This window comes from Heterodontus francisci, chromosome 18 (assembly GCF_036365525.1).
Source record: "Heterodontus francisci isolate sHetFra1 chromosome 18, sHetFra1.hap1, whole genome shotgun sequence".
Classification (NCBI taxonomy): Eukaryota; Metazoa; Chordata; class Chondrichthyes; order Heterodontiformes; family Heterodontidae; genus Heterodontus; species Heterodontus francisci.
Window position 1 is genome coordinate 75,828,134 of NC_090388.1, and position 15,871 is coordinate 75,844,004.

Consider the following 15,871-nt stretch of genomic DNA (forward strand, 5'->3'; position numbering starts at 1 on the left):
TCAGACACTCATTTACCAAAGAACTCACCCGATTTGTCTCCAGGGACTTTTGCGTCAGAGGTTCATTAATGGGTGTACTCGTTTGGTGCATCTGTGGTGGAGGAATGTAGGCTTCACTTTCAGAATTGCGTGCAGCTGAAACCTAGGAACAGAACCAAGAGTCAAGGCTAGCCATTTTAACTATTTTAGTCTTTCATCATTTTTTGTTAGGTCAATGGTGTTATTTCCCAAATCCAGACTTGTAGCTTTCAACTCCAGCAAGCTTGCTCACCTTCAAACAGAAGCAGGAAATGAAAGGCCAACCAACCACTCATACAGACATAATATTTAGCTCCAAAGGCAAATTGCAACATTTCTTCTATCCTCAAGATAGGTCAATGATATTAACTCTGCTAAAAGATGGTAATTCCACCAAAGCCATTATGGTCAACTTGTGCTGACACAATGCATTATTACCAGTGAGAAACAGGTTCAATATTCAAAACAATTCAGATCCAGTGAAGCCACGTTAAAATGTGAAGTACAGGGATCAGCACCTGAACTCCAATAAAGGAAAGTAGTGTTAAGGGCTCAAAAGCAGGAATACAATTTTAGAATGGCTGCTCTCAGATGCAATGCCTCAACAGAACCAAAAGACTATTGAAACAGCAGCTACTGGGTTTAAAGATCAGGACATTTCATTTTGGTTGCACTCAAAGGGGTTTCAAATAAAAGCTCTCTCAAATAACCCTTTCCTTCCCCTCCCTCAAAGAAGGTCTAGTTTCAAATCAAATGCTTCAATGGAACTTTAAAGATTGACAAATATACAGTTAAATTTATGAAATATCAAGTATGAAGAGATCAAATACTATAGCACAAAAGCAGGTTGGACCATTTCGTTAGGGCATCCACAAAGACCTATACAACACATTTAGATAGTCAGTTTCCATTTAACTGAGAACATCCTTCACTAAAAGAATCCAGTGCCATTATTGGATGGAAATTATATAGCATATTGTGAACGGCCAGGAAGCAAAAATAGTAAAACTGGCTTGACGGGCCAAGAGGCTTCCTTCCATCTTATCCCTTCCCTGAAGTCACCAGTTCACTGTCACAGCACTGAAGAGATGTCTGCTGGGCCCATGCACAGTTTTCCTCCTTCAGGAGAAAAGGGAAGCAACGTGGAGTTTTTTTTTTAAATTTGTGGTTATGGAGGTTAAAAAAAAAGCAGCAGTGGATCCATTCAGCAATGAGATCACTAAACAAAATTCTGAATAATGCTCCATAAGGATGGAAACCAGAGTTACTATGTGTTTAAGAATAAAAGTGCACTCAAGTTTTTTTTTTTAAATGCTAAAACATGATCAATGCACTAAACAAATGGATTTCTTAATAGCACCACCCCTCCAAAAAAAATGTTTCACTTATTTAGACAAGTAGAGAACATTTCATTCCCCTATTTCTGGGGAATTCTTTAATGCTTGGCTTAAAGAAAAAAAGATGGGCTTTCTGAAACAGGGGGTCTTAAAACATTTAAACTGTAAAAACATTCCACCATGGCAGATCATGGAATTTGAATTCAATTAATAAATCTGGAATTAAAACACTAGTATAGTAATGATCAGGAAACCATTGTTTGTAGTAAAAACCCCATCTGGTTCACTAATGCCCTTTAGGGAAGGAAATTTGCTGTCCTTACCTGAGCTGGCCTACATGTGAATGCAGACCCACAGCAATGTGGTTCTCAAATGTGCTCTGAAATGATCTAGCAGGCCACTCAGTTGTATCAAACCGCTACAAAGTTTGAGAAGGAATGAAACCAGATGGACCACCCGACATTGACCTCGGTACTGGAAACAGCAAACCCATCCCTGTTGACCCTACAAAGTCCTCCTTACTAAACATCTGGGGCCTTGTACCAAGATTGAGTGCACTGTTGCCACAGACCAGTCAAGCAACAGCCTGACAGCCATACTCAGAATTATACCTTGTAGACAATGTCCCAGACACACCATCACTGGTTATGTCCTGTCTCACCAGGACAGACCCACCAGAGGCGACAGCATGGTGGTGTCAGGAGGGAGGGAGTTGCCCTGGAAGTCCTCATGGGGTCTGGAATCAATGAAGTCTCATAGCTTTAGGTGAAACATGGGCAAGGAAACCAGATTACCACCTACCTCGACTGATGAATCAGTGCTTCTCCAGGTTGAAGACCAATTATAAGAAGCAGAGGGTAGCAAAGGCACAGAATGTACTCTGGAGACTTCAATGTCCATCAAGAGTAGCTCAGCTGTACCATTATTGACCAAGCCTTAAAAACATAACTGCTAGACTGGGTCTGCAGCAGGTGATAATGGAACCAGGAGGAAAAAACAAACTGACCTCACCTTCAGAATCACCTGTTCCAGATACAAATGCTGTCATGGACAGATGTAGGAGTGACCACTGCACAGTCCTCGAGAGAGACAAAGTCCAGTCTTCACACTAGTACCATATGTGGTACTACCATAGTGCTAAAATGGTATAGATTACAAACAGATCAACTTAAAACTGGACATTCATGAGGCACTGTGGGCCAACAGAAGGATTGTATTCAACCACAAGCTGCAACTTCACAGCCCAGCATATCCCTCACTACCATTGCCATCAAGCCAGGGACCAACCCTGGCTCAAAGAGTGCAGGAAGGCATGCCAGGAGCAGCATCAGGCATACTTAAAAATGAGGTGTCAGCCTGATGAAGCTACAACAAAGGGACTATTTGCATGCCAAACAGCAAAAGCAGCAGTCAATGGACAGGGCCAAGTGATCCCACAACAAACAGATCAGAGGTCTGCAGTCTTGCCACATCTGTTCATGAACAATGGTTGACAATTAAACAGGAGGAAACAGCTCCACAAACATCCTCAATGATGGGGGAACCCAGCACATCAGTGCAAAAGGTTAAAGCATTTACATCCATCTTCAGCCAGAAGTGCTGAGTGGATGTTCCATCTTGGCTTCATGAGGTCCCAGCATCACAGATGTCAGTCTTCAGCCAATCCAATTCACTCCATGTGATAAAGAAACAGCTGAAGGCATTGGATACTGCAAAGTATTTGGGCTCTGATGGCATTCTGGCAATACTAAAGACTTCCAGAAATAGCCATGCCCCAAGCCAAGCTGTTGCAGTATAGCTACAACACTGGCATCTACCAGCATTGTGAAAAATTGCCCAGGTATGTCCTGTGCACAAAAGCAAGGCATATCCAACCTGGCCAATTACTGCCCTATCAGCCTACTCCTGATCAGCAAAGTGATGGAATGGTTCGTTGACAGTGCTACCAAGTGACACTTGCTTAGCAATAACCTGCTCGACGCTCAGTTAGAGTTCCGCAAGGGCCACTCAGCTCCTGACCCCATTACAGCCTTGTCCAAATATGGACCAAAGAGCTGAACTGTGGAGGAGAGGCAAGTGACTACCCTGGACATCAAGGCAGAAATTGACATTGTGCCTCAAGGTGCCCTTGCAAAACTGGAGTCAATGGGAATCAGGGGAAAAACACTCCACTGATTGTGATTGTTGGAGGTCAATCATCCCAGGACATTACTTCAGGAGTTCCTCAGGGCAGTATCCTAGGCCCAACCATCTTCAGCTGCAATGACCTTCCCTCCATCATAAGGTCAGAGGTGGGGATGTTCACACAACATTCAGCACCATTCATGACTCAGATAATGAAAACATCCTAAGTTCATATGCAGCAAGACCAAGGCAAAAATCAAGGATTGGGCTGGTAAGTTGCAACTAATATTTGTGCCAATGACCATTTCAAATGAGAATCTAACCATCTCAAATGTTCAATGGCATTATCATTGGTAACCCCCCCAGGATGTTGGATTCAGCACTGACCAGAAACTGAACTGGGCCAGCCACAAATGCTGTGGCTACAAGAGCTGCTAATAGACTGGGAATTTTTGTGGCAAGGAACTCACCTCCCATCTCCTCAATGCCTGTATAATAAAAGCAAAATACTGCTGATGCTGGAAATCTGAAATAGAAGTGTTGCTATGGGTACCCACATGGGTCCTAGTTATGCCTGTCTTTTTTTGGGATATGTCAAACATTCCTCATTCCAGTTCTACTCAGGCCCCCTCCCCCAACTCTTTTCCGGAACATTAATGTCTATCTGTGCTGTTTCCTGCTCCCACCCCAAACTGGAAAACTATCAAATTCGCTTCCAATTTCCACCCTTCTCTTGCCTTTACATGGTCCATCTCCAACACTTCCCTTCAACTTCTGTCTCCTTCTCTGGGGATGGGCTGTCTACTAATATCCATAAGCCCATCGACTCAGCTACCTCGACTACACTTCACACCCTGCCTCCTGCAAGGACTCCATTCCATTCTCCCAGTTTCTCCATCTCAGACACATCTGCTCTGATGCTACCTTCCACGTCAGTGCTTTGATAGGTCTTCCTTTTTCCTCAAAAAAGGGAGGATTCTTCCCCCCCACCCACTGTGGGGGACAGGGCCCTCAACTGTGCCCAGCCCATTCCCCACACCTCTACACTCACCCCTTCCCCTCCAGAACTGCAACAGGGTTCCCCTTGTCCTCACTTTCCACCCAATTAGCCTCTACATCCAAAGAATCATCCTCTGCCATTTCTGCCACCTCCAGTGTGATGCCACTACCAAACATCTTCCCTTCCCTTAGTCAGCATTTTGAAGTGATCATTCCCTCCACGACATCCTGGTCCACTCCATTACCACCACCTCATCTCCTTCCCCTGCGATCGCAGGTGGTGTAATACCTGCCCATTTACCTCCTCACAATCCCAGGCCCTAAACACTTTCAGGTGAAGCAGCGATTTACTTGTACTTTTTTTCAATGTAGTATACTGTATTCACTACTCACAATGTGGTCTCTTCTACACTGGGGAAACCAAACAGACTGGGTGACCGCTTTGTGGAACACCTCCACTCAGTCCGAAAGAATGAGAGCTTCCAGTTGCTTACCCTTTCAACACTCCCCCCCTGCTTACATCTCTATCCTGGGCTTACTGCAGTGTTCCAGTGAACATCAACGCAAGCTCAAAGAACAGCATCTCATTTACCAATTAGGCACACTACAGCCTGCCGGACTGAACATAGAGTTCAATAATTTCAGAGCATGACAGGCCCCCCATTTTACTTTTATTTAGTTATTTTTTCTTTATATATAGTGTTTATTTTATTTCATCTTAGTTTGTTTACTCACTTTTCTTCATGTTTGTACTTGGACTGAAAATTGAACAGCTGCATTAACACCCTATCTGTACTCATGCTTTGTCTTTCAACACATTAACATATTGTTTGCCTCTGCTCCATGAACTTCTGGTCAGCTATTCTGTGACCTTGTCCTATCAACACCTTCTCCTTTGTTATCTCTTGCCCCACCCCCACTTTACTGGCTTATAACCCTTCACATTTCTAATATTGCCAGTTCTGAAGGGTCACTGACCTAAAACATCAACTCCACTTCTCTCTCCACAGATGCTGCCAGACCTGCTGAGTATTTCCAGCATTTCTGTTTAATCCCCAATGCCTGTGCCTTGGAGATGGACAAGTCAGGAGTGTGATGGAATACTCTCCACTTGCCTGGATGGGTGCAGCTCCAACACAAGAAGCTCAACACCATCCAGAACAAAGCAGCCCGCTTGATGGGCACCCCATCCACCATCTTCAACATTCACTCCCACCACCAATGCAGAGGCAGCAGTGTACCATGTACAAAATGCACTGCAGTAACTCACCAGGGCTCTGACAGCATCTTCCAAACCTGTGACCTCTACCACCTAGAAGGACAAGGGCAACAGATACATGGAACCACCACCCGCAAGTTCCTCGCCAGGCCACACATCCTGACTTGGAACTATAATCACTGTTCCTTCAGTCACTGGCTCAAAATCCTGGAACTCCCTCCGCAACAGCATTGTGGGCATACCTACACCACAAGGACTGCAGCAGTTCAAGGCAGCAGCTCACCACCACCTTTCCAAGGGCAATTGGGCACATATCCAAAACAAATTATGCACACTCAACTAGAGCTGCTGGAACAGTTCAAAGAATTAATTTCATACCACTGATCTCATTTCACAAAATTAGCTTTTTAACTAAAAAAAAAAATGAAGCTTACTCACTGAAATAAAGTGGTTCAATTGACTACATCAAACCTCAACTTACCTTTGGAGAGAAGAAACATTTGTGTTGAAGGTCAGTCTAGTTTGCAAGGTAATTGGCCAAAAAATATAGGGTAGTGAATCAACCCACAAAAAGAGACTGATGGAAGCCAAGTTGTTACAACCAGGGACCACATTTGCAATGATAGACCCAAAAGTCAGGCAAGAAAGTCAGTTACAATACCTTACCTGTGGTGTTTGCCCTGAAAGATCAGTTGTAGAACCAGAAAGAGAAGACTGGTCATCAGAACCTGAATTACCCCCAATATTGGAAAGGACATTCAATTCTGAAGCAGGCTGTGAAAGTAGAGACATTATATTATTCCTTGTGGGCTACTGTGGGGGTGGGGGAAAGTGGTCAAAAATAAAAAAGTTCCCAGCAATCTAATAAGTGAGTTTCTCCTAAAAACTCAAGCCAACACTGATCTACTGACAGCTCTGGCTCAGCTTCAGACAATAATTCAGCATGCAAGTATCTGGTGGACATTTGCAGTTTTCTTGCTACTAGTGCAGGCATATCAGTTTGAAGTTGTTTTGTTAAAAGTACTGTGGCTATCCTGGTAGGTGTGCCATTTGCCAAGTACATACTGTTAATCTATACAATTTGCTGCTTGGTCACAACAGAATGTCACTGGGAAGCCCAGTCATTTCCCCTGAATGCTCCAACTAGGAAAGGGGTGGAATGAAGCTAGTTATTTTGATAGAAATAAATTGGGAAAAATAATGTCTTGCAGTTGGTCAGCAATGAGGGCATAAATGTAATTTGTTACTTTATAGAGTGGCAGAAGCAAAATCCACAATGGACTAAAAATCAAAAATCAAGGGTTTTCCTTTCTCAAAGATTGGGGGGTGGGGGGGGGGGGTGGTAAGAGAAAAAAACAAAAAGGACAATGTGGGTGGCTTGAGGGCTAGCAGAGATTGCTAGCTAATGGATTTAAATGGGATTGTTAAATTCTATAAATTCAAAGATACTAACCAGATAAGCAAATGTAACACTTGCATCAAAACTGATCTTAACTAGGCAATTTAGATAGAGTTTAGCCAACAAGTATTGGCAGTGCATTGCACAGAAGCAACTTTTTAAAAAAAAAAGTTCAACTTTTACAAGCAGTCAGTTTGAAATTTCTTCCCACCCCTCCCCCAAACTAAAAAAGCACCTGCAATTGTTTACAATGGGAAAACTGCACCTCAGCCTAGTATTTGAATAATTCAGATAGACAGCAATTTGCCAATTGTTGATTTCTACTGACCACAGCTGACAGGTTATACAAACTTTTGAATAAGAGTTTGCTACTGCAGCCACCTTCAAAAGTACCAAGTTGACAAAAAAGGTCCAATAGAAAGTCTCCAGTGAAGTTAATCTCAAACTAACCTCCAGCAAGAGTTCATGCAGTTGTGGTTTATTCAAATTACAAGCTGTTACAATATAGTTGTTCCTCAGATGCAAAAAGAAACAGCCATACTATAAATGCTCATGGCACTGTTGAGTTCAGTTTAATAGTGCACTAATTGCTGGCTGTGCGCTTGTAGACTGCATTAAATTGCAGCAGCAAGCTCTGTTTTAAAAAAAACTTTGAGGTTAAGCTACCCAGGTGCTGTTCTTCCTTAAAAGCTATTCAACTACAATCACAACCCAAACTAAGTTGCTAGTGCAAAATGCCCACCAGCAGTAGCTTCCACCAAATAGTCTGAAACTAAAATTTCAACCCCAATGCAGGGGCAGAGTAGTACATCCATCAGCATACACTTCATCTACACAAAGACTTGGAATAAGTGTCACTGAAACCTCAACTTTTTTTTCCCCCCACACTTCTAGCCAAATGTAAAGTTAGTTCTTACCTTAGATGGGGCTGGAATGATTTCAGTCTTGTTTTGTTGCTTCTGTTTTGGAACTAATCAAGAAAAAAAAAACACTTTAAAACTAGAGAACAAGAGGCCAAGAAAACTGTCCAATACACAAATGGCAAGCCCATTTTATAGGTATTAAAGTCAGGGCAAAAAGGTTATTTCAGCTTCTACAGGGATGTGATAAAGGAAAATGACAGGGGAGACAGGAGAAAGGAGAAGAGGGAAGAAAGGAGGAGAAGAGGGAAGAAATGCTAACTTCAATCTACACTTGAAGACTGGAGCACAAATCTAGGCCCACTTCTGTATTGTCAGCCACCATCTTTTCAGACGAAGAGATGAATTTAGTGATGGAGGGCAAAGACCCCATGGCACTTCAGGAGGGAAATTCTCCTGTTAGACAATTTGTCCCATAACCAACATTAAAAATGACTGAGTTAATGTTGATCTTGTCATGTTTATTAAATTCTTTCTGGGATGGGAGCATCACTGGCAATGGCCAGCATTTGTTGCCTATGCCCAATTGCCCTAGAGAAAAGACAGTGGGAGCCATTTTCTGGCTTAAGTACACCAGTGCTGTTCAGAAGAGTTCCAGGTTTTTGACCCAGTGACTGAAGGGACAATATAGTGCCAAGTCAGGATGGTGTGGGGCTTGGGAGGGGAAACTTGCAGATGGTGGTGCTCCCATGCATCTGCTGCCCTTGTCAATGTGGAAGAGGTCACAGGTTTGAAAGGTGCTGACAAAAGGAGGCTTGGCAAGTTGCTGCAGTATATCTTGTAGATAGTAGTCAGTGGTGGATGGGGTTTTTGTTAATTCTTTCATGGGATGTGGGCATTGCTGGAAAAGCCAAGATTTGTAGCCATCTCCAATTGCCCTTGACAACTGAGTGGCTTGCTGGCCAGAGGGCATGCAAGAGTCAACCACAATGCTGTGGGTCTGGAGTCACATGTAGGCCAGAGCAGGTAAGGACAGCAAATTTATTTCCTGAAAGGGCATTAGTGAACCAGCTAAGTTTTTAAAAAAATTGATATTAAATGGTGCCATAAAATAAAAAAAAACGACTAGCTTTCAGTTCTAGATTTTTGTTAACTGAATTTAAGTTCCACCAGTTGCTGTGGCAAGATTTGAACCAGTGTTCCAGGGACATTAGGCTGTGCCTTTGTATTACTAGTTCATTGACATTACCAATAGAGCTCTATTTAACAGGCTGCCCATCAAGCAGGCTGCTATGTCTTGGATGGTGTCAAACTTAGCACTACTGAAACTATATTCATCCAGGTAAGTGGAGAGTATTCCATCACACTCCTGACTTGTGCCTTGTAGATGATTTTATTTATTTTTACATACAGCACTGAGTCTGTGCTGACCAACAACCACCCATTTATACTAATCCTACATTAATCCCATATTCCCTACCACCTACCTACACTAGGGGCAAATTACAATGGCCAATTTACCCATCAACCTGCAAGTCTTTGGCTGTAGGAGGAAACTGGAGCACCTGGCAGAAACCCACACAGTCACAGGGAGAACTTGCAAACTCCACACAGACAGTACACAGAACTGAACCTGGGTCGCTGGAGCTGTGAGGCTGCGGTGCTAACCACTGCACTGTTAAATTTCTGATGGACAGGCTTTGGAGAGTCACTTGCTGCAGAATCATCAGCCTCTAACCTGTTGTGGCCAGAGTACTTATATGGCTGGTCCAGTCAAGTTTCTAGTCAATGGTAACCCCCAGGATGTTGATAGTGGGGGATTCAATGATAATGACATTGAATGCCAAGGGAAAATAGTTAAATTCTGATTATCTGGCACTGGTGTGGCATGAATGTTATTTGCCACTTATCAGCCCAAGCCAAGATGTTGTCCAGAGTCTTGCTGCATGTGAACAGATTGCTTCTGTATCTGTAGTGTTCAGTACTATGAGACTCCTCACATCAGCAAACATCCCCACTTCTGGAGGGAAGCTCATTGATTAAGCAGCCAATGGCTGGACACAAGACACTGCCCTGAGCAACTCCTGCAGCCATGTCCTGGGGCTTAGATGTTTGGTCTCGACAACCACAGCCATCTTTCTTTGCAGTCATACCTAGCACAGCCACTGGGAAGTTTCCCAATTCTAGCTGAATTCAAATTTTGCCAAGGCTTCTTGCTGCTACACTGTCAAATGCTGCCTTGTCGTCAAGGGCAGTCATTCACCTCATGTACATGTTTGAACCAAGACTGTAATGAGGTCAGGAGCAAAGTGGCCCTGGCAGAACCCAAACAAAGCATTGGGGAGCAGGTTACTGCTGCCTGAATGCCACTGGATATCACTAACATCTTTCATCACTTTGATGCTGATTAGATTGATGGGACAGTAATTGTCCAGAATGGATTGGTCCTGCTTTTTGTGGACACTACATACCTGGGCAATTTTCCACATTGTTAGATACATGCCAGGTGTTGCACTTGTACAGGAACAATTTGGTTGGACATGACTAGTTCTGGAGCACAAGTCTTCAGTACTGTTGCAAGGGCCCATAGCCTTTACAGTATCCAGTGCCTTCAGCAGTTTCTCAATATCACGTGGTGTGAATTGAATTGGCTGAAGACTGGCATCAGTAATACTAGAGACCTCAGGAAGTAGAGACAGATCATCCACTCAGCAAATGGTTGCAAATGCTTCAATCTCATCTTTTGCACTTGTGTGTTGGGCTCCCCATCATTGAAGACAGGGATGTTTGCAGAGCCTCCTCCACTAGTTAGTGTTGTCATTGTGCACCACCATGATGAGATGTGACAGGACTGCAGAGATTTGATCTAATCAGTTGGTTAGTATTGCTTAGCTCAGTCTATAACATGCATGGTCCCATGTTGTAGCAAAGTCCCCCACCCAGAGCACATTGTGCCCCTGCTATCTTCAGTGCTTATTCCAAGTGGCATTCAACATGAAAGGGGTGGTGGTAGGTGGTAATCAGCAGGAGGTTTCTTTGCCCATGTTTGATCTGATGCCGAGACCTCATGGGGCTCAGAGTCAATGTTGGACTCCAGGAGCAACTCCCTCGTGACTTCATACCACTGCCACCACATCTGGTGGGTCTGTCCTGCTGGTGGGCCAGGACATAGTTGGATAGTGATAGAGCTGTCTGGGACATTGGCTGTAAGGCATTGTGAGTATGATGGTCAGATTGTTGCTCAACTTGTCTGTGGGACAATTCTGGCCCAATCCCCAAATATTGGAGAATTTGCAGGGTTGACTGTGTGCAGTTTCTAATGCCTAGGTTGATAACAGTTTCATTCTCAAGACTTTTCTGTAGCCAGTGTAACGAGTGGCTTGTTCAGGTATTTCCGAGCCGTTAAGAGTTAACCACATTGCTGTGGGATTGGAGTCACATGTAGGCTAGACTAGGTCAGGTTAGCAGATGTCCTTCCCTAAAAAGGAAGCAAACCAGTTGAGTTTTTAAAACCTGACAACCCAGTTGTTTCATGACCATTAGAGATTAGCTTTTAGTTCCAGATTAATTAATTGAATTTAAATTCCACTAGCTGCCAAATGGTGGGATTGGAGCCATGTCCCCAGAGCATTTATTGAGGCCTCTGGATTATTAGTAACATTACCACTATGCTGTCACTGTCCATTGGCCAACTCTTTCCTACAAGACTACACTTCCAAATAGTTTAAAGACAGACAATGTAGGAAACCAGTTTGGCAGCATCTGTGGAGAAAGTTCATGTTTTTCCTCCATAAATGCTGCCAGACCTGCTGAGTATTTCCAGCATCTAGTAATTTTGGTTTTACTTCAAAATTAGTTCCTTTGTTCTAAAGCACTTTGGACAGATGTCTGTCCTGTAATGCAATGATTTTTCCTCCACCACTGAAGACCTTGTATGGTGGGCACAAAAGCAATGCAGTGCAATGTGCCCACCACTCCCAATGCCTAAGGGAATAGCTTTAACTGTTCAGTGAAGCATGCTTTAAAAGCTGAATGTCAGAAAAATTCACTTCTCAATACACAATGCTCTATTAGGTTTGAATAATTTAACCTCATATGCATTGATTCTTTCCATAGGTCCTCAAGATGGATCAGCATGTCATTTCGAAGAAAGGAGGCCATCAGATGTACCCTACATTGACATCACAAAAATACCATTGTAATCTAATGTACCCTTTCCTTCGGAGAGCTAAATCGATCAATAAATTGTTAAGCTTCAAAAAGGCAAGACAATATGCATTTTAGAACCAAAGGAAACCAGTTATCCTGCCCCATGCCTTAGTTAAGATCATGCTAATATGAACTTCAAAATAGTGCCCATTATACAGAAATTAAATAGTGCAGAAGTCCCAAGGTGCCTCAAAAGAATGGTTAACAAAATTTGACCAACAGCTTAGTCAGAAAAGGTGCATTTAAAAAAAAAGTTCTTTTTAAAAGGAGAAAGGAGGTAATGCGAAAGCATGCAGCCCAACCTGAAAGTACAGCCAAAGCATTAGACACAAGAGGCCAGTCAGGGTGGATGAAGTTAGTGAGGAGGGACGAAGCCATAGAGATCTAGACAGAAATTTTAAAATGGAGGCAGAGGCTTTGTTTGGGGGGGGGGGGGGAGAAAGGAAAAAAAAAAACATGAGAAAAAAAAAGCTGATCAGAAAGGAGAGCCAAATGTAAGCCACTGAAAGTCACAGACGGAATTTATGAGCTACTTGCAGATCCCTTAAAAACTCAAGAGATCAGATACATGTGAAAAAGGCTACAATGCTACACTTCAGCTCCAAGTATTCTGGAAGGAAAATCAAAAAGATACCAAGTACAAAAACCATATCCTACACTTCAGTCACATGGGTATCAGCAGCTGAAAATCACAGCAAATCTGCCAGTCTTCATTCCTAGCTGTACACCTTCTAGCAAGCAAAAATTCACCAAATATATGCATGAGCAGGAACCAGTCAACTTTTCCTCCCCAACTATTGTTTCATCCAAAACCAGCTTAAATTATACCTTTGTAATATTGCATATTGAGGTGGATTTGTCTCATCTGTTAAGGCAGCAAATTAAATGTGGGTCCAGCTTTAACAGCAGTTAAAACCCATCCACTAGCCTGAAAAACTGCAAGAAGGAATTGTGCCATTACTAAACCTTAAATCTCCCTCTACAAAAACAGGCTTAAATTAATTCATAAAACTTGGAATCATGTTACTCATAGTATGCAGCATATGGATAGTGGGTAGCATGCCAGGAGATTAGAACAGCAGATCCTGCCAACATTCAAACTGTAGTTGATTAAAAATATATCTAGGAATAGAGTAAAAAAATTTGCCAATTATACTAAGCTTGGAGGTGTTGCAGACAAGACAGGATGATACCAATTGACTACAACAGGACAGATGAGGTTAGCAGACAGAAGTGTGAAGTGATGCATTTTGACATAAGGGGTGGGGGGGCACAACAGACTATAAAAGTTACAGTTTTAAAGAGTGTACAGGGACAAAGGGACCTGGGGGGGGGGGGTTCCTGCATATAGATCTTTGAAGGTAGCAGTTCAGAGCATAGTTAGCAAAGCATATGGGATCTTGGGCTTCATAGAGGTAAGAGTATAAACAAAGGGAAGTTATGCTGAACCTTTATAAAGTTCTGATTAGGCCCAAACTAGAAAATTGCATCCAGTTCTGGTCACTACACTTCAGGTAGGCTTGAGAGTCCAAGCTAGAGTGCAGAGGAGATTTCCTAGAACAGTTCCATGGATGAGGGATTTTAGCTATAAAAGAAAGGTTAGGTTGCACAGGCTCAAGCTGTTCTCCTTTGAGCAAAAAAAGGGGGTTGAGGGGAGATTGATAGGTGTACAAGATTGTCTACCTTTTATCTAAACTTGTTGCCATTACCTGACAGCACAAGAACAAGGGGGACACAGATTTTAGGCAAGAGATGCAGGTGGGGGGGGGGGGGGGCATGGAAAGAGAATGTGCAGAATTTAATATATAAATGCAAGTGGTAATGACCTGAAATTTGCTTTTACTATATATACACATCTGTAGGCAACCAAGATAATGGATTTCAAAAAGGAAATTGGATGGGCACTTGGAAATAAAACTTGTAAGGCTCGAGAGCTAGAGCAGGGGAAATATGGGACAACTAGATTGCTCAACAGACTCGGCATGCATTCAACAGGCCGAATTGTCTTCTGTGCCATAAAAGTTAATCCTTCCACTAACCCCCACCCCCCCTAAATTCTTGGATGTACACACTTTGCATGTGCATATTTTTCAATGGCAGAAGTCTACTTAGATGCAAAAGTAGTAAGAATCTCAACTTCCCATGTTAAAAATCTTAAGCTCTTGGAGCTGGTCTTAAAAGCCAACTTCAGAAATCTAGCCATAAATAAAAGTTTAATTTTTAGATCAGAATTAAATACATGCTTGTTACCTTGCACTGCAAGTTCAATACATTTAGCAGTGATCCTATAATACTAATCTTAGGGGAGAGGAGGGAAAAAGTCTCATACCTGCAGTATTGAGAGAGATGGTAGCCTTCTGTGATCCAATAGCACTTTGAGAGGGCATGTCAGAATCCAACATAGAATCCTAGGAATTTAACAAAAAAAATTCCTCAAATTCAATGGTTTTCAAAAATTTACAAGGGCTCACCTGCTGACCAGAATATTTCTGTATGAACTACTGAAATCCACTTACACCGTGCTACCAAAGAACAAGTGTCAAGACAAATGAAGTCTCGAATGTTAAAATGGGCACATGTTTTGGTCACCTACCTTGACAAGGACTTGCATTTCTATTCAAGACAAAATGATTTACAGTCAAGTGGATTTCAGTGCATTACAGGAAACTTACTTAAAATGGCTACAGGTTCAAGGTGATCCAAGGAGTGACAGAATGCAGATTTTAAAATATCAAAATGAACACAAAAGCAGGAAACAAATTGGTAGCAGACAAGAGAACTGGACAGCAAACAAGGGAAAAGCAGTTAAACAATGGCTTGAACATAGAGGCCAATTGACAAGTATGAAAATCCATTAAAACCTTGTTTATTAGCAAAACGGAATACGGGTAGTTATTCAGCCCATTATGCCAGTGCTAAGCTTTGGCAGACAATACCATGGGACTCCAATTAGTCCCACTCCCCTCAACATCCTAAAGCAGGTCCAGAATGGAACACTATACCCCAGCTGAAAGCTAAACAGTTATAGAATTATTCAACATGACTATTAGTATGTTCAAGGGATGTGAGCATCACTGGGAAGGCCAGCATTTATTGCCCTCTGACAACAAGCTGCTTTGAACTGCTGCAGTCCATGCAGTGTCAGTTCAGTGTGGTTAGAATACAAAAGCAAGGAAGTTACCTATGCCTCTTTTCTAAAGTTCACTTTATTCAAGAGCCTTTTCAACTTGTCAAAGTGTTTACACACCCCTTGGTCTCCCACTATGATTTAGTTAATTCCTCATGCTTCCTACCAACATGCACCACTCTGCACTTTTTTACATTAAATTTCCATTAAATCCCATTTCACTAGTCTATGTCTTATTCTCATTTCCTACATTAGCATCATCTGCAAACTTTGAAATTATGTCCTGTACAACCAAGTACAGGGTCCTGGGGAACATCACTGCATATTTTCCTCCTGTCTGAAAAGCAACCAGCCATTCAACACTCTGCATTGTCCCTTCACCTTTTTTTCTATGCTGCCACTGTCCCTCTAATCCCATAGGCTTTAATTTTGCTAACAAGTCTATTTTGTTATTTCAAATGCCTTTTGAAAGTCTATATAAACAATGGCACTACCCTCAATTATATTTCAAAGTTGTAACTGCAGTGAAATGAAAAATTCAATAGGAGATTTTATTAGAACACTGAGCTAGGAATATAG

The 15,871-nt window shown here is 42.4% G+C and overlaps 1 protein-coding gene across 12 annotated transcripts in view; it reads right to left on the minus strand.

Annotated features, from left to right (window-relative positions):
- Positions 1-15,871, minus strand: part of caprin2 (caprin family member 2) — an 80,022-nt gene that overhangs the window by 50,777 nt on the left and 13,374 nt on the right. For 11 of the 12 annotated variants that reach the window (XM_068051024.1, XM_068051025.1, XM_068051023.1 and 8 more), the window contains 4 exons: positions 14,495-14,573; positions 8,014-8,066; positions 6,364-6,471; positions 29-142 (listed from right to left, as the gene is read on the minus strand). In XM_068051024.1, coding sequence (XP_067907125.1) covers positions 29-142; positions 6,364-6,471; positions 8,014-8,066; positions 14,495-14,573 — 354 coding nt within the window. The remainder of the gene's footprint in view (positions 1-28; positions 143-6,363; positions 6,472-8,013; positions 8,067-14,494; positions 14,574-15,871) is intronic. The other variant, XM_068051021.1, reaches the window with a different exon arrangement.